Raw genomic sequence first — 27363 nt, 5'->3', positions numbered from 1 at the left:
AAGACATCCGAGTGCAAAAGGCATTTTTCTATAAAATCCAACCCAGTTCACTTTCACGATAAATTTCTCTAAAACCAAAAACTCTACTTCGAAAAGAAACATCCACGAACATTCGTGACTCAATGTATTATTATTTCAATTAATAATTAGGTATATTCTGATATAAGTAAAATTGAAATTCTAAAGGAAAAAAGAACCTTTCCCTTTACATATAGAATAAACAACAAAGTTCCAAGTATACCGAATGAATAAATTTTGATAATCCAACACTTTGGATATATTTTCCCCAAAACATTGGCAGAGTCTCTTCGTTCCAATTCTAGTAGTAAAGTCGAAGAAATTTTCCGAACGAGGAACAAAGGTTCCTCGGCGCAAGTCTCGCGCGATGCACTTATTATTAATCGATCGCGCTCGAAAACTCACGACTACTTGAATACGATCGCATACGTGCGCCGGAACGAGGTGAAAGGAAAACGCGCTCGTGTGTCTTGCTCGCAGCAACAAGACAATGTACTCCGGTACACAAAGAGACCGTCGAACAGACGTGAGTCACACAACTTAAACAATATGAGAAGAGTGAGATAACATTCTGCGGTATTATCGAGAGGCAAAACATCCGTCCAGGAACATCGTGACAGGCAAATGAATCAACGGCTACCTGTCTTTTCTCTTCCGTTTCATTATTAGTTCCAGCACGGACCTGGAAGGAAGCCTGCGTTACGAAGATATTTAGGCTGGTCACGACCAAGGGAACACCCTGTATATCGTAGAATTATATAACACCAGTGAGGGAAACACTAAAGCGTAATTGCTAAACAATTTCGCGCGAGAATCTTTTTAAAAATTCATCGAGCGCACGTGCGTTTACTTGTGTTATGACTCGGCGAATCTCGTTAGCGGCATTAATCGCGTTTAGAAACATTTCCGTCTGCTATCGCGTTTAGTCATCGAAGTTTATTTCTCGATATGCTTCTGTTTCTTGGCGGGAACAAGTACACCGGGAACCTAAACACCAGATTCCCGGCTTCCTGTTTCGATCAGAGTTTTATTACGCACTCTGTATAACTGGACAGGAAACGAAAGGAAGCGTGTACCAGAGGGAGTGTGCGCTGCTCCGCGAAACAACAAGGTCGTATTTCGCAATCACTCGATGTTAGCGCGCTTTTTACCGAATCTTTTCCGTGATTTAAATCGCCGTATAGCCTTTCTCTCTACGGTGAAACCTTTGTGCGCAGACCGCGCACGAGTTCGTTACAAAACGTGCGACAAGTATTTCACCCTCCTATCGAGAAAAACGAAACTGTAGTTGCATGTAAGTAAATTGTATGCGTCTCTAGTTAGAACGCAGTTAGTTAACAGAATCTTACCAGCCATTTCTCGCGAACATGGTGAGATTTCAGCCCCATGGAAATGGACGGAAAGAGGGAGAGACGGTTGGTGGAAACTGACCTGGCTCGAGCTCAACCCAATAATCCGGTAATTATAGAGAACAGGTACATCCTCACCGATTTCGATGATTTTTAAATATGTCGTAGAAATCAACATTTTCAACAAGTTATTCCTATACATATAACCGTCGCTCGGCCTTAGTTTCCGAGATATTTGCACTCTTTGTTCGATTAAAAAATGTACAGATCCTTAATCATAAATTGAACGACAGTGATTGGAAACCGGCTTACTAAAATACAGGAAAGGCAAGACTAATTGATTATTAACGCAAAACTGATCTCAGCTCAACATCGAATGTAATCAAACGCTAACACAATCCCGTAGCTCAGCGAATAGTGTAATCAAACGCAAAATGTATCCATACCCACTTACTTCCGTTTGATTACATTTAAAAGTGAAAAACGAAACCAGAATGGTTGTCAACCATGAAATAAATCAGTGTATCATATCTACCGCATATAGTCAAATATTCACGCAAGTTAATTTTCAATCCGTTGGAAGCAATCCGTTCAGTAACGACGTCAGTGTAAACTAGATTTTTTCTGAGCCTAAACAATCGTGTAAACAATCGACGATTGACGACTCCACGCCTATAGGCACGTTGCCACAGTGCGTATCTATACGCAATATTCATTGTTTTTAGTAGCAATGGCATTTTGCAAATATCTCGCAAACTAATGTTGATTTCTACAACATATTTAAAAATCATCGAAATCGATGAGGATGTACCTGTTCTCTATAATTACCCAATATCCTATTTCCAACGAAATGTCAGTGTTCAAAGTTCTCATTTAGATACAAGTTTTAATTATAGAAATACTCGAATAAATTGACTGTACTCAAAATCTTGATTTCAGAATTGAACTCAACGATTAACTCCAACTATCGAATTTTAACAAGTCAACTAGTTATTGGGTATAAGTCCATGCCAATTATCGATAGGTGGTGCAGGTCTGAATATGTCGAAATGGCTGAAAACAAATAACATATACAGTGACTCCTAGAAATATTCGGACACTAGTGTATGGTTAGCTTTATGGCTTAATATCGTAGTTATTAAAAAAGCAACTGTCTTCGTTGCTTTTTCCAATAATAAGTCATTTATTAATGTTATTAAAGATGTATACATTAATCCAAAAATTTACACGAATTACATAATAGCAATAAAGAAACGAAAGAATATCACATTTTCGGGTACGATAAAACACGAAGGAGGCATTGTAATGGTGCGTGAATGCATTTCGACTTCCGGCGTTGGCAATTTAGTTTTTATCGATGGCATCATGGTTAAGAATGCTTATTTGAATCTTTGAAAAAGCAATTTAAAACAAAGTGCAGACAAAATGAGGATTGCTGAAGATTTCTAATTTTACCAGGATAATGATTCTAAACATAAGTCGCGCATTGTCTAAGAATTTTTATTGTATAATTGCCCCAAAGACCTTCATCCACCTCCACAATCACCAGACCTTAACCCTAAAGGAAACTTATGAGATGAGTTGAACCAACGGATTCGCAAGACACCCATTCGTTCCAAAGAAGAACTTAAAATTAGGCTTCACGAAGAATGGGCATCCATTTCGACAGAATATTTAAACAAAATTATTTCTAACATGCCGAATCGATTGAGACATATTATAAAAGAAAAGGGATTTGCAACAAAATATTAATGTGGAATATATAATGTTTAATTTTAATTAATAAATGTTATTCCTCATAGTGTCCGAATATTTTTGTGACCCGAAAACGCGGTATTCTTTCGTTTGTTTATTGTTATTATGTAATTTATGTGAATTTTTGGATTAATGTATATATCTTTAATAATGTTAATAAATGATTTATTATTGGAAAAAGTAACGAAGACGATTGCTTTTTTAATAACTACGATATTAAATCATAAAGCTGACCATACACTGGTGTCCGAATATTTCTGCCAGTCACTGTATATGTACATCCCTTAAAAGGTGGAAAAGTTGTGGAACAAAATAATACCTATGTAATTCAACAAATATACATATAAATAAATGTATATTACAATTCAAATGTGTCCTTGAAGTTTTCTTAAAAAATTGCCACGAACTTTCTGAACAACCTAATATTTACTCGAGATTTTCCTACTGGTACCTTTGATCCACAAATATAAACAACGAGTACGGCCCTGGAGCAACCGAGACGCGATTAACGAACCATAATTCCTGGCCAGATAAGATAAACATAATGTTCGTATCTCATTGTGACGCAGCATTACGCACACGATCAGCTGATGGCAACGGCCGCGGAGACAACAATGTTTTGTGTGCCACAAAAGGCCTCGCAATACGATTCCTCCCCTCCGAATTAAAGGGAGAGCGTTTTGTCCTCCTTCGAGCAAGTCTGGTTATTTTTAAACGTGCTCGGTATGCCGTGTAGAAAATGGGTACAAAGAATAAAGACCGAGAGGACGTACCTATACTAATCCAGAACATGGAACATGTCCAAACGTGCTCGAACAAGTTCTATTATGGCATCGACTAAATAGCTCGTGAAACGAGGCATCGTGCTCGCATGGAAACCAAGAAACCACGAGGCAACGACGAGTTTAATTAAATTTCTATTAACCCGACGACCTTATCGCTATTAACACGTTGACTGTTACACTAATACTCTGAAAAATTTCTACTACGATTAAATTTTATTTACTGTCTATTGGAGACTACATAATCGTGCATTTATTGTGCTATTTATTTTTGTAAATTCAGCGAAATTCAAATATATTTTATATAAATTCATTTTCTTTGATATTTAACTTTCAAAATTAATTTTTGTATTTCTTCAGTAAACAGCACTGTCACCCATGTATGGGTGACATCGTGGTCAACGTGTTGAGGTATCGTCGATGCATATTCTAAAAGGATTGATCCATATTTTGGCACGTGGCTCGTTAACGCTAATGCAACATTTATGCGATTTAAATTTACCAGAATGACATCTCGATCGGCAGTAAAAGTCACGGATTATGCGCAAGGTGTCGCAACTCGAGTATACGTCCGCAGTGGTAGGTTGGGCGCCTGGTGTTGAGACCCGAAACTTACGGAGTTAGGTTAGGTTCGCGACTACGAACGATGCCGATGATTATACACTTTCACTGATGCGCTCGTCGTTATTGCACTAATGTAACACGCGAACGCACCGAACCGAGACACGTACTTTTCCCTAAACGAAACGCTCACTGGAAACGTAACTCGCGTCCTTCAATCGAGCCAGAATCACCTTGTTTACCGTTCGATTCGCCTAATATGGGCACGTAAAGAAGATTTTCTCTTACCTAGGTTAAGCGTGGATCGCGAGACGCCTCTGTCGTCGTAGAATCAACCGTCACTGACCCTTCTCACTAACAAATCGATACCTCCATCGTTCGTCTTACGATTTTCGAAACGACGGAAAGAAATCGGAACCGAGGTCGTCGTGGAATTCGTAACCAAACATGGAAATCATTGGTCGCGCTGCGACGACGCGGTGACATAATTTCTTCGACATCGAGACGATAGATTAGCGTACGATTGTTTAAACATTTCACTGCGAGCACTGCACCTTCGATCCGATTCGCGACAATGTCGACGTATCCCGCTTTTGGCGTTTCCTCGATCAAAAGGAGCCGAAACAAAAGAGAACGATTTCCTAGGACACGTTGAAACGGGCCTCGGTTTCAGAGAATCGATCGAAAAATATACATAGTCGATATATCGTACACGGGAGAGAGAAGCCAAGTTAAAACGAACCGTAAATGGTGAAAAAGTGTCGAACAACCCTGGGTCAACGATGGCGAGCATTCAGGCGCAGCTGACTGGTGTACTCCGCACTGTTTCCACGGTTTTCCATTGAATAGAATTACAATACTCACATGACGAGTCGCGAGACGATCGAAGATATCATATTAACGGTTTTAACGGTTACTGGAGACGCGCACTATTGGAAGAAACAAGCGTTTACTGCGGACGGCCGTTTGTACCACCGCTGCTCACAGGTCAACCATGTTGGACTGGCAGCTGGCTGCTGCTGCGCGAGTGACGTCACGTCGTGTTTTCGTCACGTGACCTCAGGGCTGTACCGAGCGCGCGACGCGAACACCAGGCCATTTAACTCGACGCGATACGAAATTCTAGGAATACCATTGACGGGATTAACGTCTTTCCAGTGGTTGTTATCGTTGTACAAGGACGTACAGTGGGTGTAGAAAGTATTCGTACACCGATCAATTTCCAAAACAACTGTGCAAAATTGTAATTTATTAACTTATTTTTTGTAAACAATGACATTCTACATATTCTCCGAAATCTCTAGAATAGATAGATTACAAACGAAGATAGCTATTTATGTAAGTTGCGAAATTAACAAGAAAAGAACAATTAATCGATAAAAATGTTGAAGCGATAAGTATACGTAAAACTGTTTGAAAGTACTTTCCTGGAAATTTGATGTTTTCTAACTCGCGCGGAGCAAAATAAATTAATGTGTTTACGTTACAAACCCTACCGTAAATGGTTCGTCATAAGAATCGTACAAATACTTATTGCTTCCATACTTTTACCTATTTTTCGCATTTTCTTTTTTTTTTGTTAGTTTCACAAATTATATTAACTAGTAAATGATGTTTGGACTATACGTATCTTAGAGACTTCCGAGAATATGTAAAATATCACTGATTATAAGAAAGAAAGTTAAGAAACTACAATTTCACACAAAAGTTTTTTGGGAAATTGATCGGTGTACGAATACATTCTACACCCATTGTATGTATTATAAACTAAAGTCCCTCTACTCTGATAATAGTAAATACGTTAAATACTAGGTGGACAGGAAAGTAATGTCGTTTCTTTTACATTAAATTCAAACAAATTTGTTATAAATTTCTATTTTTAATTATTAATTGTATAATCGCTCCCGTTATCAATACCCTTTGCCATCCAGCGTGCAAATTGCCAATGGCAGATCGATAAAAATCAATGAGCTGATGAACGATAAACAAGTATATAAAATTGCAAAAACGACATTATTTTCCGGTTCACCTAATACTAGCAAAGTAACAACCAATCAGTCAAAAACAAAAACATGAATCGATTAATTTTGTAAAGCACAAGTATACGTGTTCTAAAATTCTATGCACTTGGTTAACCTACTCGTTCCATTCATCTGATGTGATTAACGTAAAATTTGTCTCGCTAGATTTTAAGAAATTATGGCAACGATTACTAAATTACGATTAATGCAACACACGTCGCGAGCATGTTCGCTCCACCTAACGTAAAATTTCATTGACGTAAAGTGACGCGTTAATAATTCTAGTTTATCATCGACGCAGTTTGTAATAGAACGGATCACGACGGTAACAACGTGTCATGCGATATATTTTCGCGTAATTAATCATCGTCGAAGAATAAATATGGCATTTTTGCATGTAACATCATGTTCTAGGTTCAACGAAACGTCTTCTGATAAACAAATAAATAAAACGAATGACGAAACTGCAGGGATAAACTCGTCAAGTTCGGAATCGCTTAATAAAAATATTAAACATTCCGAATGTCGAGACTGTCGTACGGTGGCAAAGGTGGTAGTATAATCACTAGAATTTATGTTGAGTAATTGAAACGATTTTCAAGACCTCTAAACAATGTTAAGTTATTTAAAAATATTCTATTGCATCAAGATTTTTCTGTGCAACTTTAACCTTTAGCCCAACCGGCCATGTAGAGCTTGATAGATACGCGACGATCTTACTTCGCTTTTATTAAATAACTATGCTGATATTTGATTGTAGTAATTAAAAATAGTGGGCTGTCTGGAAAGTCCATGCCGATTTTTAGTAGACGGTACAGGTCTGCATTCCTTAACAGGTGGAAAGGTTGTGGAACAAAATGGTACACATATAATTCAATAAATATAAATCAAAATTCAAATATGCCGTTGAATTTTTCTTAAAAATAGGCAGGAATTTTCCGGACAATCCAATAAAAGGATTAAACGAAGCTTGGCAAAACTGTTCCACTGAAAACGAAAAATCCGATAAAACCTGCTATGTATTATTGTTAGTAGAGAAGTGTCGAATAATGAACAACACATTCCCATATTTCAAATATTAAATTTTCGTTTTTCCGATGTCTTCAGTATGAAACACGCAAAACTTTATAGTGGATGTTTTGGTAAGTCTGTTGGGACTGACCCCTGACCCTTCCCATAGTTAGGACTTCTATTGGATTTCTTAGAATTTGTTATTGAACGAACTGTAACTTGACTATTTTCGTGCAGTTTGATTGCTAGTCTTCTTGACTGATTGATTGGTTTATTTTAAAACAGTGTGTAGACCAAGTATGTTTCCTACAATGGGTCCTACAAAGGCTCGGGTACCTCGGGTTCGTCAAACCCGTACTGTAACTACGACAAAACGTAGCTGCAGCCCCTGAGGGTTCACTTTTCGAAGGATAGATAACCCAACGAAAAACTGTCTTACCACGCGGCTTGGTCCTCAACGGATCGGACGGATCGCAAGCACGTGATACGTCCGAATCGGTCGGGAAAGTTTGAAGAAAGAGGATCGGTGGTAGCCATAGCTATCGGCGACGATGGAAAGCGCCCGATCCCTCGGGAGCCTGTCGTCGTAACGCGACCCTCGGAGTCGTCACTTCACCTCCACACTCCCTCCCGCGCAAAATTGCGGCCCCGTGCGGCTTGGTCGCGGTCGGTCGGTGCTACGGCCCTAGACTTTCTCACCCTACGCGCTCCCGGTTGCGATGGGTGGCGAGCGATGCAAGAGAACGGGTCGCCGAGACGCCGTCGCGGCGAACGTCGAGGCGAAAAGAGTCGGGAGAAAACACGAGGAGAAGAGAAACGAAGAAAAGAGAAGAGATGAGAGAGGATAGAGCTGGGCGGAGTGTGCCGCGGGGTTTTGGGTTGCGCGGGAGGGTGGCGGTGGTGAGATGTGCGGCCAGAAGGGTGAGGAATAGCGGGTGAGGAGGGAGTATCGGTGCGGCGCGGCGCGGCGCGGCGCCGCGGCGGCACGGGTTTTGCTGGTCGGGTTAGGTGCGGCGAGGTGCGGCGAGACGAGGAAGCGGCGTGGCGGGAGCGATGGAGGTGCCGTGGAGGAGCAGGAGGGCGACGGGTCGGAGGGTGGAGGAACGGGACGGCGAGGGAGGTGGACTCTAAGGGGAAGGGGGGAGGTGGGGGGAGGCGGGCGGCAGGAGTCGCGGGAAGGAGCCGTGCCTCCCTGCCGTCCGCCCGCAGTGCGCGCTACGCGATATCACTGGCCGGTCATGTGTGCGTCACTCTTACGTTCACACTGGTACCGTTCGGAGTGCTTGGTTACCGCGCTGCCGCCGTTACCGTCACCCGAATAGTGTGTGCACCGAGTATACACGGTGTTTGATAAGTGTCCCCCCATCTCCTACACACACCCCACACCCCCCCCCCCTGGCCCCGTGTTCGGTGTGGTCCTGGACGTGGCGAGTGGTCAGACGAAATCCTGTGTCGGTGCCAGGATCATCGTGATCGTCACCGTCACCGTGAACGGGGAGACGGCGCAGGTGGAGCGCGCTGTAAAAGGAGCGCGACGAAGGAAACGGAAAAAAAGCGAGGATTTTTCGGTACTGTTTTGTCCAGACGTGCACGTAGGAGCAAGGAGTGGCTGTGGTGCTGCTGCTGGTGCTGGTGCTGGCGCTGGCCGACTGTCGAAAGAAGAGGGAGAGAAAGGAGAATCGTGCGCGCCTCATGGCCCTGTTGTTTCTCGGCCCGTCGTGATCACGAGGAGAAGAGCGATCCCGGAGTGCGGGCCGTGCTGTTTTGGTGTTTTGGTGGGAAATAACGAAGTGGTGATCAGGTGCTCCAAGTTGTTCTTCGACGCGGTTCAGTGCTACGTGGGGGTTTTCTTTTTTGGGGGAGAGGCACGCTCGCCGGAGGATCGTAACAGAGGAAAAGAGAACGACTGAGATAGTGGAAGGAAGAAGGTAGACAGGGTGAGAGAGAAGGAGACGTAGATACGTTGATAGAGGAGGAGAAAGGGTGATTGGAAGACCCGGCTGGCCGATCCGAATTCGCGGATTCGACCCGCCGCGGTTGCCGATCCATAATATGGCGTACAAGTTTCGCGAAGAGATCGTGGGAAAGAGGTTTCTCTCGGTGAGTGGTTTCACCAAGCTAAAGGTGAATAAGATCAGTGAGTGGGGGTGGCGTGCAGGGGTGATTCGTGCTGCCAGTCACAGGGATAACGGCTGTCATGATCTTCAGGTGAGTACTGCCACCGAGTGGTAGCTCGTACTTTTTCTTTTCAAGAATTCAGCGACCAGATCAAGACACGCGTTCGACTGGCACCTAGAACAGCTCCGGTTCGATGCATGCGGTCTATCTGGCATCGCGCGCGCGACACGCCGTTTCTGTTTACATTACCGACCGACATTTCAAATATTCGAACATTACCTTTTATCGCCTACCGAATCCACGAACGATCTGATTTTCAAGTGTACCGTTAATGGTCACACCACCCACGCCTCTGGTCAAGTCCCCACGTTTTATCGTCCACCAGGTAATTTCGTAATTTTGTTTTTGTATGCGATAGAAACGGAGAAAGACTTCACGATATTCCTCCGTGTCTCGTCAAATGTAAACATTCTAAAATTCTGCTCTTCATCTTCCTATTACGAACAATCGTATTCGATGCTTCAACTTTGTTTCGTTACTTCGAATTCGTTATTTCTTCGTAAATACAATAAATTCTCCACTCCTTACTGCTTACTTTTATGTACCTTCTACCAATATCGCTCTCCCATATGAATTAGGAAACGTTATATTTCGCGTGACACATTTAATTCCCATCGCCATCAATTAATAATATTCACCATTAATATTTGTCGTGCTACCTAAATAGTGCTGTATTTTCGCGACGTACGTTTCAAACGTATGTTTACTCCGAATGTGCAAAGAATCGCCTCCAGAGACATTAATATTGATACTCGCCTGCTCTCTGACGTATTATTTGTTATTCAAATTTGAGAGAAATTTCGTAGTTCGACGGTTCCACGTCCGCCGTGAGTCATTCGATAATAAACAAAACGAACGAGACAACATAGTATCTCCCGACAGAAATAAAATAAATAATAGATACTGGAATTTTGTCGTAATTATTATGTAAAAATAATTCAAGGACGGTGAACGACGCGACACCAAAGTCTCCTCGTCAGTCAAATTGAATCGCGATGGAAACATCTAAATGTTTATTGGTGGACAGTGACTTTTGCTTCTCGACTAGCGAAACCAGAAAACCGATCATCGCGATAATCAGCCTCCTCTTTCTTAGTCTAGCCTTTTTTGTTGACGAGAAAACAGTCACAAACGAGTCACTCGAGTCTAACTGCGACGAATAATTTACCGCAAATATTTATTCCGAGCTCGTGTCATCGATAGGTGAACAATATTTTTTCACGTTCCGCGTCAGAGGACTCTCGTTGCTCCCTTTTATCAGTCGAGTGCGTGCTCGAAAGCATACGTCACGCGAGTAGAGGAAGATCGAGTGCAGTGAAAATATTTTTCACGCGAGCCGTGTCGAATTATTTTTATCCAACCAAGAAAATCCAGAATCGAGAAGGTTAAAAGGCTGTCGGCGATAGGTAGAGCCGAATTTCAACGAGCCACTTCTCTCCAGATTAGACGTGTGTTTTCGGCCGGTTCGTGGTTCGAGCCACGCTTAATGGGTTGTGCAATTCGTTTCCTTTTAGAGGAAATATGGTATGCAAAATTATCATTTAGTTTCCTTGCTGGTACGACAAAATTGCCTGTAGGGTTGAATATCGCGATCAGCTGATCGTTATTTTGAACACGTCCTTCGAACGATCTTGAGCATGAAAATTAGTGACCGACCAAAGGTTGTTCGAAGGTTGTGTTGTCACAGGTTGTCGAATCGCTAAAAGTAACGAGTACAATCAGATTGATAACGGAGCCTCGCTCGTACATGAATTTTGACGTTTCCGATCTTGACTCGAACCATCCACTTCACTTTCTGCACTCTCATCGTAGATATACCGTCCCCACTTATATGCACATATTATATCCTTATAAGCAGGCAAGCTTATATCCAAATACATTTTTCCGCACGTTATCGTGAAATATTCCACTCCGAAATTCAAATTCAAATTTTCGTTAAACGTGTACCCGGTGGTTTATCTTTGAAAGAACGCTGAAGAACGTGGTTGCTACAAGTGCGGGAATTATTGCGTCACGCGTGTCGCGCGAAGTTTCAAACGTGGACAGACAGTGCACGTTTGCGATCCATTGAATAAAGAGGAGACCGTTGGTCGAACTTGATCGGCGATAGGCAAGGTTAAACGGCCGCGAAGTCGCTGCCAAAACGTAAAGTGGGGCAAAAGAGGAGTCTCGAGAGCCTAGCCGTGGCAGCCTAACCGCGGAGGCTTCTGTCAGATTACATAAGCTATCGCTGCGAGCCGCTTACCTGAGAGCTTCTTTTTTTTTTCCTCCTCTTTATCGCGACGTCAAGTCATAACTATTTCAGTTTTCGAGGACGCGCGCGCTTTACCTACGTACGTCGCACGAACGCGAACGGCAGGCGCGCGTTACGTCACTGGTATTTGTCAATTATACAGACCGCGGCCAAAGGCCGTGATTGTGCCAGTCCAGATGCGACAGCTAGAAAATTAACATATCGGACGGTTTTCCGTGCCGTTTCGGTTCGGAATACCACGGGCACCTTGCCCCTTGAGTCGTGGATTCCTGACATTCTCATCCAGCAACAGATAGATCTATCGAAGCGTGTCAACAGTTTACACGCGATGGAACTGAAAATGTACTATTTCTCTCTGAAACAAAACACCGTTTTCCTTGTTAACATTGTTTCTGTAACATTTTCTGATTTTTCCGAGTAAAACTTACATTGTTCAAATTTCGATACTTTTAATTTTTTTTTCATCATTGCTCGCCCCAAAAACTTTGATTTTTTCCTCGTTTTATGACGCAAGTCTCATCATGGTTTCGAATTTTTATTATATCTTTTATTATGGTGATTCTTGAATTTTCAAATCCTGTCGAGCTAATTTCGCAAGCGATGTCACGACTTCCTGATCGTGTCGAACAGTTGAACATTCCTCAAGCTCGAGGTCATGCAACGTTCAGTCACGCGGCATGAACAATTTTTGCCTTTGCTCCTATCGACGTAACAATAAACTTTGGAGTCTGACCTTTAATTCTGTAATTTTTTAACGAGTCGGCGATTCTTTTTCACGAAGTTATCGCGTTCCAAAGCGAACTCTGTATTACGAGTCTTTCTTGCCGCGTGTAAGATTCACCGTTTCGTTGATAAAAGTTGGACAAAAAAATGTTTAAATCCCGATAATTACGAGACGCCGAGTACTATATTTAATTTAAGGATCCGAAAGAAACGGAAAGTAATTGATCAGTTGAAACCAGTCCTCACTTGAATATTTCAATTATTTTGTTTGCGCTTCGTCGAGATATCTCACAAGTTCACGGAATCTGTACCTGTCCTTCGGTTTTTCATCTCGAGGGACGACTCTTTCGTAATAATAAGTTTTCCGTTGTGTAACGACGATAACTCGTAACGAAACTTTTCAATCACGTGTCCGGTTCGCTAATACGTAAAATTATGATTCAGGATGACAACGGTGCAACGTTGACAGCCCTCCACGCAACGCTAATCACAGTGAAAATGTTTATCACGATTATCCGCGGAACGGCACTTTTTTTATTGTCCATCGTGGAATTTGGTACTTATAAATAATTCATCCGATGGTATCTGTCCGCGGTTAAAAGTACAAAGTTCTTCATTCGAGCAGTCTCGTTGTTTAGTACGACTCAGCTGAATCTTTTCGTGCGAAGCATTTTATTTTAGCACGTGAAATTAGCTCAGGAATTTCAGTGGCACGAATACAGTGCTGCGAAATGTCGGAAAAGCAATTGATTCCCGAAAAGAATATGTATAATATTCGTTGGCCTTGTAGTTATATTTTTTCCACAACGATGCGCGTCTGCCGTTTTACGAATAAATATTCGCGAAATTCGAAACGGAATTTTCATATTAACCTCGATATTTATGATATTATAGCGCGAACATTAATATTCTGGTTCGGTCGGAGGCCAGTCGCGTGTGTAACAGTGCAAATTATGTGACCGATAAAATAATTTTGTTCGCAGAACTCTGAAACATTCATTTTCTCCGCCGTTCGATTCGAATCGTTTGAATAATTTTCTGTACTTTCACAGAATGTACGCTCTAATTATTATACGCATCCAAATACTCTGTGCTATTTTACATTAACACTATGCCGTCCGCAGATCAAATCGTGATTTTTTCGTTTGATAAAACTGACTGATAGTTTTCGCATGACACCAGACGGCATAGAATGAAAAATATTCCCAGAATTTCCCTGCGACGTAAAATGCGACACGTAATAGATAACGGTGATTCTTACCATCGTGCTTGAAAAATCATGTACTTTTAATCCGAGCTAATTAAATCGTTGTGCAAAATACGTGTCGTCCGAGAAGATACATAGTTAAAAAAAAAAATATGCAAACCAGTCGCACTAAACGTCTCGTAAGGCCTCGAGTTCTCCACTCCTAACCCAGAGTATAACAACGTCCAGTGGATCCCAAATATTCTAGAACGCGGGTAATTGGACACTCAGACAGAAGTCCAGGAACCCGAATTCCAGCAACTTTGGAACGTCACGGATACTTCGATGCACTCGAGACTTGAGTGCCGCGGTGAATCGGTCGGGCGCATTCGAAACTTGATTATTGTTTACATATGTAACGCTAATCGCCGACACTTCCGATAGCCGCGCTCGCTGCACCCTTTGACTCGACGCCCACAGGGAGCAGCGGTCTGCGAATTCGCGGTGGCGCCAACGGGGGGTACCGTTCGTCTCTGGTCTGAATTTAGTTGACATCTGCTTACTATTTGCCACTCGGAGGTCATTCGCTGCGCCAGCATCGAGCGTGTGCTCGCGAGGTCGTTGAATCGGCTCGCGCCGGAACGTTCGCTTTCTCCTTCCTCGAAAATGATACGATTTCGCGCTGTGTCGGCCGAATAAAGAATGGCCTGTGCTCTCGCGGCTCGTGGGTGTCGATCAATTTTAACCGAAATGCAAAAAACCGATCGATGTTTCATCTAAGTCTCGAATATTCTTTTATGCAATCGTTTTCATTCGACAGGGCTTAATGCACCGAAAAATTAATTTTGGAGAATTCGAAATGGTACTCTCGAAAGTGTCCCCCTTGGCGTGGAATGTATGTTATCAACATATTCTAGAAAAATTAATTTTTAAAAATTCTTATGATCTCTAAAGTGTCTCCCTTGGCGTGGAACGTGTGTTATCAAAAAATAATAGCAAAATTAATTTTGAAAAATTCCTATGATCCCTGATGATTGGAATGTATCTTAGTAGAATTCGAAATGGTACTCTCGGGAGTGTCCCCCTTTGCGTGGAACGTGTTAACAATGTTCTTTATCGCGTTTAATTGCCCGAGAAAATATTTCGAGCAGAGGAATTCGACGGATCCCTGAACCGGGCGAGATTCTTTGTTCGAGCGTTTCGAATCGTGGCACGAGATTAGAATTTAATTAAACCGCGAAATTTAATTGTCCGTCTTTATAGGCGCCATTATCGCGCCTGAATTGTTTGTCTGGACGCTTCAAAGGCAAAATTTCTCAATAAGACCTGATTGCGTCGTATTCGCAATTAATTACGACGCACTATATCCATATTTTATTTCGAGATGATTCTCGAATAGCGACCTCGCCTAGGCCGGGGATGCGACTGCACTATCCTTCCATTAGTCTCCGTTATTGAATTTCTAATCCAACTCTCTCTACGAACTCTCTCTCTTGCGTTAAAAATTCGTAGCCTCTCGAAGCAGAGACGAACGAAATTTTGTTCGAATAAAAGACAACGAGTGAAACCTGAACGAGAAACGCGGCAAAAGAACGGGGGCACTAAGGAATCGTGTGAAATTAAAAATTGAATAATCACCTAGTAATTTAGTTCAGTTTAAGGAATGTTGAATTCATAAATAAAAAACATAGTTACACGACGATCGTAGCTTCCAATTTAATCTCTACGCGCATCGAGTAAAATTTAATTACTATTCCCCGGATTAAGGGATTGAAATTCGTTTATTTTTTCTTCCTTATTCGAATTTGTCGTCTAAATGGAACGTTTCTCGAGGTTACGTCACCGAAAGGAACGCTGGAACGCTTCCCACGCGGACAATTTCGAGGATTTCTTTCCAGAGCGTCAGGAGGCAGCTGACCCCGACATTCTCGCGGGCAATTTGCGGGCACAAAATAGCGGACAGCAGGAAATTATGCAAAAGTGTTAGGTTCGGGGCCCCGTACGCAACTTCCCGACCGCAAATTTCGGTGCTTCGGAGCTGGCAATAATTTCGGGGGTATCCCGCCTTTCCCGGCGCCCCGCCGTTGCTTTCTTTTTCCCCGTCAAACGGAACACGTTTTCTCGGCTGTCCGCGCCGTGCTTCGATGCATTCCTCGCGAGCTGCATAACGGTGCATTCTCGTTGACATGGCAGGTGCACGAAACAGGCGGTCCGGTGTTTCACGCGAGAACGGAGAGGGAGAACTTGTCGCGGCGACCCATTTACGATTGATGGAACATTGACATTCGGAAAGGTCCTTGATATTGCACGGGGCTCAAGGCACTCGTCTAAATGCTCTTTTAAAAACAAATATTGTTCAATGCAACGGTTGCACTCGGAGAATTTAATGTAGCAGTATTAACAGCAAATCCTCCTCGAATTTATTCTACTAAATTTTGTCCACTACGAGTTCGAATAATAGATTTGTAATTACTGTGGCTCCTCGGAATGATATTTGTCCTCGAGGTAAAACATATCCTAGAAAAGCTGTAGTTATAGACCAGGGCTTCTTAAACTGGGTGTTTAGAAAGAGGAGAGGATTTTCCATGGCTGAGAGGTTGAATATTTGTCCCCGATCAGCGATGATCTTGACAATGACTTTGATCTGCTCGGAAGAGCGTTATGCGAGGCGCTAATTGCACCGTAATGTGTGCTCGTTAGATCCTGTTCGGTAACAGTTAGAACTTCGCGTGACAGGACGCAACGAATCTGCATTTATTTCATTGTAAAAAAAAAAAAACTGTAGTAAGAATTGTTGTTTCTTCGAATCGACGTTTCGTAATTTTTTACTTTTATTAATCAGCCGTGATAGGGATGATAGCCACGCATTTAAAAAGCAACACAATCCGTTTGGGTTATTTATCTTCAATTACAGAGTAGAGAGGCGACCATTTCACATAAATCATTCTCTCGCATTAACGATACATAAACTGCGGATTTTATGCGTTTTCTATAAAAAGATAATATGATAAATACATGGTAATATATTAATTAATAGAATATATTCCACATACATTACGAATATTTTTTCTATATTTTCCATATTAGTGTACCCATACATTAATGCATACAATTCGCAGTATTATCGGCATGAATGATGCATAAAAATTACGTAATGTCTCCATGCACGAATCGAGTAACGTACCAAATTTCAGCTCGATGTACCCTGTGGTTTTCGTTAAAACAAATCTGAAAGTTAATCGAGACCCCAGAGTAGTTGAACCACGGAAAAGTGGTTCACGTTTCGGAGCTCGGAGAGCACCTAACCGCGGCAAAATGAACTCCATTCATCGAACGACACGCGTTCGGGACGAAAAGTGCGCGAGACAGACGACACGCGGTCGCTTTGCAGCCCGCGCGATTACGTCCTCGCGAAAAAAATAAAATACCGGTACACCGGCGAGGTCTTTCGTAGTTTATGCTCCATTGGCTAAGAGGAATCCGAAGGAAAGCCGAGAGAATCCTGGCTGCGGAAAGACTGAGATTTCCTTCGTCCTCCTTCGACTCTTCCCCTCCTCGAACTCCCGCTATCCCTCTCCCACGCCGCTTCTCTATGGAAGAATTCCATTCACTTTAAGATGCAATAAAACGTGGAACTGAGGCCGGCGTCGCCGTCGCGTAAAATGGAGTGTCGCGACGCTGGTTCTCTCGTATCGCGGACAGAAATTGGAAAGGTACGTTTCGCGCGAGAGCGAACCGAATTCTTCTAAGGGCGAATCCGCGAAGATTCATTTTTCATCGAATACCAGACGTGTAAAAAGTTGAAAACAGTTTGAACGGAGAACGGTTAGTCGTATTTCAGTGCAAATGAAGAAACCGTGTAGCAAGTATAAGAATGGATTAAATATTAGACGGTGAAATTAATTCTGTGGTTTTTATTTTCACTCACTTACAATTTTAGTTTTAAGAACTTTAGAAAGTTTACTTTAGAAACACACAGAATTAACTTCTACATCTAACATTAGGAATGTTCTTTAGGTAAAGGTTGAACCAGACTCCCCTTTTAAGTAGAAATATTTCCTGGTCAATGAGATGTACGACTGAGGGAAGACTAAAAATAAATAAATGATAAATTTACTTTAGAGAGACACAGGATTAACTTGTACGCCTAACATTAGGAAGATTCTTTAGGTAAAGGTTGAGGACACGTTCTGGTCCGAGGATAAACTCTAATTGGTTCCCCTTTCCCTTCCCGCCAGGAAGCGCACTCGAGGCTCCTCGTTCCCTTGCGTGTGGTTCAAACGAAAATCTCTGTCGTTAGGTTCCGGAGCCCCCGAAAGCTCTAAGCGTCAAATGAACCGTACACCTCTCTTTTCAGCATCGTTTCTTTGGTCGTGCGAGTGGTGTCCCCGGGTCCTCTGTCGCTCTAGAGAATCGACTGAACCGAACGATTCCAAAACTCTGGGCAAGGAGAGTTTAGCTCGTTAAGATGACTGTCTATCCGTTCGACTGAGTCTAATTAACGAGGTTTGTTTGACAACCAGAAAGAAAGAGACTCTTCGGTTTCCTGAAGAGGGTCGGTGACTCCACGAAAATATATTGCACGCTTTATCGTCATGTGTACGATCCGCTCTGAGTAGACACATGCTCGAATACTTTCGTGTCATTTAATTAATCATTGGATCGATCGAGGATTTTGTTCGACGCTGTCGATTTAGGATGTGACCTAAAAGTTCAACGCTGACGCGCGCAGTGACGGATGGCGTGGAAGTCTTAAAGAAACGGGACTCCAAATTTAGCAGCTTGGAAACATCACAAAATATCCACCGATGTAGTCGTTCCATACTGGTTTTGATAACACAAGCGTTTCGTTAATCATGTTCACTCTTGTGGTTGGAGCCAACCAAAATTGCTACTAGATTTGACTGACCAAGAAGGGTAACGGATTTCACCACTTAACCGAATGAAGCGGTTAACCGACTAAAACGGCTTCCTGTCTAAAACGGTTAATTGGCCAAAATAGTTAAGCAACTATAACTATAATGACGGTTAAATAGGTTAGCTATTGGTTCCAGCCGAGGGCCATTTCTCCGTTCGCTCGGGCTAAGAGCAAGAGTGTTGCCATTATCTGTCTGCTGACGCACATTGTTGATTGATTACCAACGCCTCGTTATCTTCTCGTCAGGCGGAATTATGGTATTCTTCGTCGGGAAAAATCACTGTGTACAAATACTCTCCAACCTGAATGCCTTACCATTAGTCCCCCAGGTGTTTAGTTTTTCTACTCTCAGGTGTTTTCGATCCGTTTCTTTCATCACCAGTAACAAAATTTTACAGTTGAATATGCTTCGATAAATTTAAGACCCGAATACTTTACCATTCAGGTGCTCAGGTCCTCCAGGTGTTTAGTTTGTTCACACTCCGATGTTTTCGATCGATTTGTTTCATAATCAAGAACAAAATTTTACAGTTGAATATATTTATATAAAGAGACTCTAATGCTTTACCATCAACACTCTAGGTGTTTAGTTTCTTCACACTCGATCAATTTCAGACTAAGCAGTCACGAATGACAATAGATTTTTAAATTCAAAACAACCGGATAATTGTTACCACGTCATTCCTTGCTTCCTCGATCGTACTGTCCAAACCTTCCCTCGAATGCGTTATTTTCGCGTCACCCTGTATCCCGAACACGAAACTTTCTCTCCTAATTTCATTATCAGCGACGTCCACGCTCGGGACATCTGAGGTCGATTAAGCATCGTCGGCGTCAGGCCAATCCGACGCGTTATCCAATCCTTCGTGGCTTAGAAGTCGCACGACGTCACGGGGATTTCGTCACGCGGCCTTCTAGCCACTTTGGGAGTTGTCACAATCGGGTCCGTTGCTTTAGAAATTGACAGTGATGGAGCCGGGCCAAAGTAGTAGGCGGTTTTTACGTACGTATTGTTTCCTAAAAAAATCGCGCGGCCGCGACCTTTGACGAAACGTGTCACTACTGATAACGGAGGCGCCAGTGTTTGTTCGATGATACCGAACGCTGATTGCGGCCAGAATCTCGTACACGCACGAGGGACCATCTGGGAAGCTTTCGTTGCTTTCGAACCTTTAATATAGGGCAGTTAAGGATAAATGAAATCTCCTATCCCCCCGGAATTAATTAATTCTTTCGGAAATTTTTTTTTTCTCTATGTAATTTAATTTTTAGGGTTAACTCGGAGTACAATTAGTACGGAAAAAATACAAAAGAAATCCTAATAGTTTATTTCTTGAGGAAATCTGGTCTTTCTTCGTGTGTCCTAACAGTGTCAATAATTTAAAAATGTTGAGTCCTCGCCGGGCTTGAAAGGGTTAAAACGATCGAACGTATCATTGACCTCGACTGTTGAAGCTGAATAAAGCCTGGTTCGGGCGATCCCTTATCAACTATCCCTAATGCAGATCTATCGAGGCTGCTTCACGTGGCTACAGTGCAGCAGTATGACTCGATGAACAAAGTGTCCGCAATGTACAAATTCATAGAGAGACTCCTAGTCGATCGAATCCGAAACTCGTCGATCAGAGTTTGCACGCGGTGCAACGACCTCGCGCGAGCGACGTGAGGAGTGCCGCGTCACGTTCCGCGAGGAGGGGAAGGGTATCAATTTCGTTGTGCAAATATCCCAGCCGGTAATAATTGACGTCGGAACCGATCGCAGGCGTTATTTCTAGGACCCTGTCATTATCGGGAGCATTCTAATATTAAAGTTCGGGTGCAACGGACGCCGGAAAAGATTCGATGCGCACCCTGTAAACAGGGATGGGGCACGAATTCATTCGCATAATGGGTTACGAATAGAAACTCCGTACGACAGGGACGATTACATGTCGAGTACCTCTAGAGGCGATCTCAAGAATTAGGCGAGTTTTAGTTACTCGTTCGACGCGTGAAACTTGTTTTGATCGTTTGATTCAAATCGCAATTTCACAAAGGATGTTCGGTAATTGGTGGCAGAAGCGAATAGGGGGCGATTCTACATGAAAAAATAAGTCTAAAATATACAATGAAAATTTTGCATATAAAGCTTTGTTTTTAAGAAAATTGACTTTGTGTTTCCGCCGGGTAAAATCTCATTATAGATCGTCTTGATCGTTGTCTCGATTATCATCGCAATTTAAGTTTGTTTTCATCGTAACGGAAAATTAAAACCACGTAATGAAATAGAATCTAGAAGTAATCATAAAGCTTATTATTACAGAAATTATTGAATTTATTATTAAAGAGCTAAGGCATTAGAAGTGTTTATCAAAATAACTTCAAACGAGACAATGATCCACAGTGAGATCCGTTATAACGAGACCTGATCAAATTCAAAGTCGATTTTCTCGAAACCAAAGCCTCGCATGAAAAATTTGTATTCTACATTTTCGACTTATCCTTTCATGTAGAATCAGCCCCTTTTCGCTTGTACCGCCAGTTACAAGACACCGTGTACATATCAAGCGAAATTGCGTCAGTGGAATTATTGTTGGCGAGAGTTCCTTTATCCAACGTACCTATCTCGACCCCGGCAGGCTCAGACTGCCGGCCGATAGAAACATTTCGGTTTGTTCGCTCGTCGATATTGTGTTATGCAAGCACCAGCACCCACGCAACTAGACAGACACTCTCGCGCGACTTTCTATCGCGCGAAACCGCAGCCGGCGGTTCTCCAAGACTCGCGGATACTGTGGTTCCGGAAAAAGGTGAACATTAGGGATCGCGGAGCTTCCGGCTCTTTCCATCGCGGCCTGAAAACTTTAAGGGAAAGCGTGGAACAGAATAATGAAAAAAACAATGCTTCTCTATGTACCTCTATGGTCTTTTGTTATCGTAATGGATTTGTTCGACAGATGCCAAGCTCGGCCCTTTAGTTATTTCATTTTCGCGTTTCCGTCGTTCCTCTCGATAATTTTCGACCTCCAAGTCAGATTTCGTCCGCATAGACTGGTCGGATATCCCATGGACGATGGGACTAAAATTCCGCGATGAAACATAGAGAAATTCTTTCATCGGGGGTGGACTGCGAGCCGCGGACAATGGCTCGGTTACAGTTTGCTCGTTTTCGTCCGCAAAACAATCCTGCTCGGACCGCGCAGTTTCGAGGGTACTTTGTCCCCTCGGGGACAAAAGCGCGCCGGACAATTCCACGCGATCCGTCACACTTTGGCCGCGTTTTAATGAACTTTTAAACAATCGCGCGAGATGCCCCCGCGGGGGCGGGATATTGAATCCGGTCGTTATCGCGCGACCGCTGTCGGTGATCGCTGGAAAGAGTGTAAATTGGACTCGAAGAGCTGCGGATGACGGTCCCGACTTTGAAAAATCGAGACATCCGGGTCACGTTGACGGATTCCCGTTCGAGGAGGTTTAACAGGTCGTTACGCTTCGATTTTCTTCGCCGACCTTTGTTCCATGTATTACTTTGATCGGAAAACGACGAGTATAACGTGTATGATTTTGCAGAGGGTTGCAAGAAGTTTTAGAAAGCTAGAATTAATTTATACAGGGTGTGGTGATACTGCATCTAAAAATAAGTCGAAAAAAGAAATAACGTCTTTTTGAGAAAATAGAGTTTGAAAATTGTATCCAGTGCGCGTACACTGTACGCGTCAACAATATGTAAAACAATTATTATCAGAGGAGTTCAACCAACAGAACGAACTCCTACATCTAATATTAATAAATGATAGACGCTTCAAGCGTGTACGAATGATCGTTTCGTTTCCAGAATCTCTTAAAATCGTATTATCGCAGGTTTGGAATCTTTTCTGCTGCCGGCACGTGTTGCTCGGTATCATAGCTTGATAAGGAGCTATTAAAATGGCACGATAAGGATAAGTACTCGTTGGCACACATAGTTCCCGCTCATCCAACGTCATAGTCTTTTTAATTCGTTTTATTGGCGAATTCTAGCGACGCATTTGCGCGTTAATTAATAAAACAAGCAAACAAAAGCTCCCGATGGGATTCGAGGCTGTCGCTATACGTTCCGCTTAGAAGTCGCTGCGGACTCGGCGCTCCGTCACATAGCATCAACCCACCTATTCAACGCCGACTCGTTGTAAACAATGACTTCGTGTCCGACCCAGATTCTAAGCCCACGTAGAAAGCGGACTTGCTTGCATAATCCGAACACGGCGTGTATACATATGCACGATGCAGGCTGCGTTCCGTGGTTCGTGTGCCGAGCTCACGACTCTTGACGAGTCTTACACCTGTACAGGACACCCACATTGCGTGAGCGTTCCCGGTCTGTCCATCCGTGACCCCGCACCGACGTCCTGTCGGTCACTTCGATACCTCCAGCTTTGGGTTTCCACCTCTTCGAGGTACGACAGATGACGTCAAAGTTAACTCGGATTAACACATGTGAAAGGAATGGTTTTGAACTGTGACACTGGGACTCGAAGCTCAGGAATTTTAACCACTGGGAGTCCAAATTATTTTGATACCTTGAAAATCGATATTTTACCTCGAGGTTGCATGATTTGTTTCTTCCAGATACAATAAATGATCAGATTGTTTCTAATTCGTGTGAAAGGAATGGTTTGAACTGTGACACTAGGATTCGAAGCTTCGGAATTTTAACCACTGGGAGTCCAAATTATTTTGATACCTTGAAAATCGATATTTTACCTCGAGGTTGCATGATTTGTTTCTTCCAGACACGATAGATGATCAGATTGTTTCTAATGAGTGTAAAAGGAATGGTTTGAACTGTGACACTAGGGCTCCAAGCTCAGGAATTTTAACCACTGGGAGTCCAAATTATTTTGATACCTTGAAAATCGATATTTTACCTCGAGGTTGCATGATTTGTTTCTTCCAGACACAATAGATGATCAGATTGTTTCTAATGTGTGTGAAAGGAATGGTTTGAACTGTGACACTAGGATTCGAAGCTTCGGAATTTTAACCACTGGGAGTCCAAATTATTTTGATACCTTGAAAATCGATATTTTATGGTTGGAAACGATTCTGGTATGATTTTTCACTTTTAAATGTAATCAAACGAAAGTGAATGAGTATGGATACATTTTGCGTTTGATTGCATTAGTCGTTCAGCTAGGGGACAGGCTTTGTGTTTGATTACACTATTCGCTGAGCTATGAGATTTGTTTTGATAACAAATTAGTTTTGCCTTTCCTGTATTCTATTAAATCGGTTTTCTACCACCGTCGTTCAATCTATGACGCGTATCTTCAAGTTGCATATGTTTTGGACGTCGATCCATCTTGTTGTTTCAAATATTACATATCTTTTTCCTCCATATATCTTGAAAAAGATATTCCCGTTTCTATTTCTCTTGGTTCTCCGCTAGATCTAATGCTTGGATGCATTGTTACGAACGACAGCCCCCTCGAGGGTATAAAATTGCATAAAGCATCCTCGAAACGCAACGAAACAGCGGTGGAGAGTATCTCAATGTAGGCCACAGCGGAATCTTCTGGAAAGAGCTGCAGTTGGCGATTCCTCGCGTCCTCTCGGTATCGTCTAGCAGGGAAGAAGCCGTTCCCGTTAGCTCAGCACTTTCACCCGGATCATCGCGACCCAGATGATCGTGTCCCTCTAACGGGGCCGTCTTTTCTCCAGGCCGATGCACGTATCTCCGTGTCCGCGAGCCGGAGGTCCAGCTCTCCTCTCTTCCACGGTCTGGACAATGCTCGCGGAAAGCCCGCGAGGGTTCGGCTTGCGCGGTTTTCAGCCGTGTTCCTTGGCCAGAGGCCGGAGAAAAGAGAGAAGGACGTGCACGGTGGACGGAGAGAGACGGAGAAAGAAGAGAAGAAACGGTCGGGAGAACAGGTTTCTGGCAGACCAGGCGACTAACCGCCGGGGACCCAGGTCACTCACCCAGATTCTACAAACAGCCAAACACTGTCGGGCCTCTTCGTGGTTCGGCGTCTTGGTCTCGGCTCTCTCTCTCTGGCCCTCGTCTGCTCCTTTGAACCTTCCCTTGGTCTCGAGTCTCGAACATTCTGACGTACGAGGTCAGGCCCGCCGTTCGGGGTCTCAGCTTTGACCCTGGACGCCGAGCGCCTAACCGAGGGACCCCAGGAATGCTTCTCGATTCGATACACCGCATCTAGATCCATTTCTTTCGTGTAACGTATTTTGTATAATGCAGATACTATACAGGGTAGCTATCACAGTCCCTAAACTGGGAATCGTAAAGTATATTCTGGTGTGTTCTGATATCGAATTAGAGTAGGCATTTTGGAATACAATTGTACGTTTTTATTAGTTTCCTTTGTTGTCAACAAAGGAACACGTTGATTGCCAGAGCGATGAGATGTCTACAGGACTAAAATTTTATCTCAAGACAATTGGAAACTATAGAATCTAACATTTGTCATATTATTAATTTTTATAGTCTCTTTATATTTACGAATTCTATTCAGATTCGTTTTCATGTACACTTTGCCCTTAAAACTTTTCAACGAATTGTACACTTGCAATTTGGTTTGTTTTTAATATTTGGCTGTATGTACGTTACCATTGTATAATATAAAAATAAAAAAAAAAAAAAAAAAAAAGTCAGCTGTCAAAATTGTTCAAATAATAAACATATCGATACTGTTTTAAATTTAATTTGAAAAATCAGGCTTTTAAGGGTTAAATTAAATTGGTACGTTTCCAAGTGTATGTTTGTATAAATATGTTGATGTACATATAAATATATACATATATCAGATTATTCATATACATATTTATAATGAAAATTCATTTGGTAATATCAAAACTATTATTGAGCTTAGTCAAACGTCTTCAATAGACATATATGGTAGACATACAGGGAATATTAATGGAATTGACTGCACTTCCGCGATCCATCCTGGACGAAATATTAATCTAATACTCTATCCAGCATGAGTATATCTTTGGTATATCTTTTTCCTCCATATATCTCGGAAAAGATATATTCCCTTCTCCGGTTTCTATTCCTCCTACTTCTCTACTACATCTAACGTTCGGACGCATTGTTATGCAGTTCGAGTAGACGAAATCTCTCGAGGAACGACCTTTGCGATCGATCGAACGGAACAGCTGTGCCATTTGGACCCGTCCCGGTGGCGGAGCGTGTTTCTCGCGGTCTCAGACTCGCTGGAAATTTCTTCTGCCGCGCGAATGACGTTTGATCGATTCCGTCGTGACATTTGGCCGCGGCTCGAGACCTTTCCTATCGTTCACGACCTGAGCGCCGCGTCGACTGCGCGGGAAGGGTAACACGCGTCCAACGAGCGAGAAGCCGTAAACGGGGATGCTATTGTACAATAATTGCATCGGCGCGTCTCTACCGCGGTGCATGCGCTGCGCTCGCGCGCCGCGGTATAGATTTATTGTCCTTCTAATTATACTTTCCTATATTCTTGCCAGAGAACGTAAACGCGCGATACTTTAAGACCGTTGCGAGACTGCGTATCCACCTACGCGCGAAGTCGGCTTCGACAGGAGCGAAAGGCCGGGGCTCCAAAAGTTTATTTAAACCTTTGAACAATCTATCATCTCAAGGCAATCGTCAAAAGAAATATTGGATCGAGTCCGTTCCATCGACACGCTTTCTAGTTTGATGATTTTAAACACCCTCAGAACCTACGAGTTGTTTGAAAAATGAGATTCAAAATCTACGAGTTGTTTGAAAAATGTTGGAGGTCCTTGAAAGGGGTTCGGGGAGTGATTTGAAACAACTTTATCCGAAGCTTCATTAAGGAGATATTAACAGAAAACCCTAGTAGGCTACGTATTAGACAGCCGCAGTAGAATAGGGTACGCGCTAGACAGACACAGTAGCATACACTGCGCGCTGGACAGCCGCAGTAGTATAGGGTCCGCGCTAGACAGCCACGCGCTCTGATTGGCCGGAGTTTTCTCTTAATATCTCCTTAACCAAACCTCGGACGACATTTTCGCTAAGGAAAAAGTTTCTTCAAATCACCCCCTCGCCCCCTCCCGAACCACCTTTACCATTCCCAACGCCGACGAACAGTGTTATCATTTAGTACAGACCCAGTTCCAACCTTTGGATCACCAGTAGCGTAGGGTTTCTCGATTTCATTTGTCTCTTTATCTGAGCGCGTGCCAAATACCTCACCGACCTGCCACGATAACGATAACTTATCGCCAATTGCTTAAGTTGTCTCGACGACGACCTCTTCGCTCGATCCCCTCTCGTAATACGATTTGAGTGATTTGGAAAGGAGAAGGTTCTCTTTAACTTTGTCCTTCTCGAAATTTCTCAAGGTCCGCTTATTACTAAAAACTCACGTCGAGCCCGGAGAACGATTTCACCAGCGCTCGAGAACGAGCGAGTCGACCGGTGGAAATGGTATTGCGTTCGCGGGACGAGGATTACGTAGGTTTACCGCGGTGCAACCAGCGCAGCGCCTAGCGCGCGGAGAAACACCTGGAGATATCCAGGATGTACAGTTAGTCGACCTTGTCTGGATAACGTTGAAGAGAAAGAGAGAGAGAGAGCGAGAGAGAGAGAGAGAGAGAGAGAGAGAGAGAGAGAGAGAGAGAGAG

At 42.9% G+C, this 27363-nt stretch overlaps 2 protein-coding genes across 9 annotated transcripts in view; one reads left to right on the top strand and one right to left on the bottom strand.

Annotated features, from left to right (window-relative positions):
• The window catches only part of LOC128893062 (uncharacterized), a 37229-nt gene extending 31391 nt beyond the window's left edge, over positions 1-5838 (bottom strand). The window contains exon 1 of one of the 5 annotated variants that reach the window (XM_054153800.1): positions 5330-5838. Coding sequence is in view for 1 of the 5 variants with exons in the window: in XM_054153805.1 (XP_054009780.1) it covers positions 5330-5361 (32 nt within the window). In the remaining 4 variants the exon portion in view is untranslated. The other 4 variants (XM_054153805.1, XM_054153799.1, XM_054153806.1 and 1 more) reach the window with 4 other exon arrangements.
• Positions 5839-8710: 2872 nt separating this feature from the next.
• Positions 8711-27363, top strand: part of LOC128893058 (probable JmjC domain-containing histone demethylation protein 2C) — a 258691-nt gene continuing 240038 nt past the window's right edge. For all 4 annotated transcript variants that reach the window (XM_054153793.1, XM_054153794.1, XM_054153795.1 and 1 more), the window contains exon 1: positions 8711-9705. In XM_054153793.1, coding sequence (XP_054009768.1) covers positions 9550-9705 — 156 coding nt within the window. In that variant the 5' untranslated portion in view covers positions 8711-9549. The remainder of the gene's footprint in view (positions 9706-27363) is intronic.

Source organism: Hylaeus anthracinus, unplaced genomic scaffold (genome assembly GCF_026225885.1).
Source record: "Hylaeus anthracinus isolate JK02 unplaced genomic scaffold, UHH_iyHylAnth1.0_haploid 2, whole genome shotgun sequence".
NCBI classification, from domain to species: Eukaryota; Metazoa; Arthropoda; class Insecta; order Hymenoptera; family Colletidae; genus Hylaeus; species Hylaeus anthracinus.
This window is presented reverse-complemented; position numbering and strand designations above follow the sequence as displayed.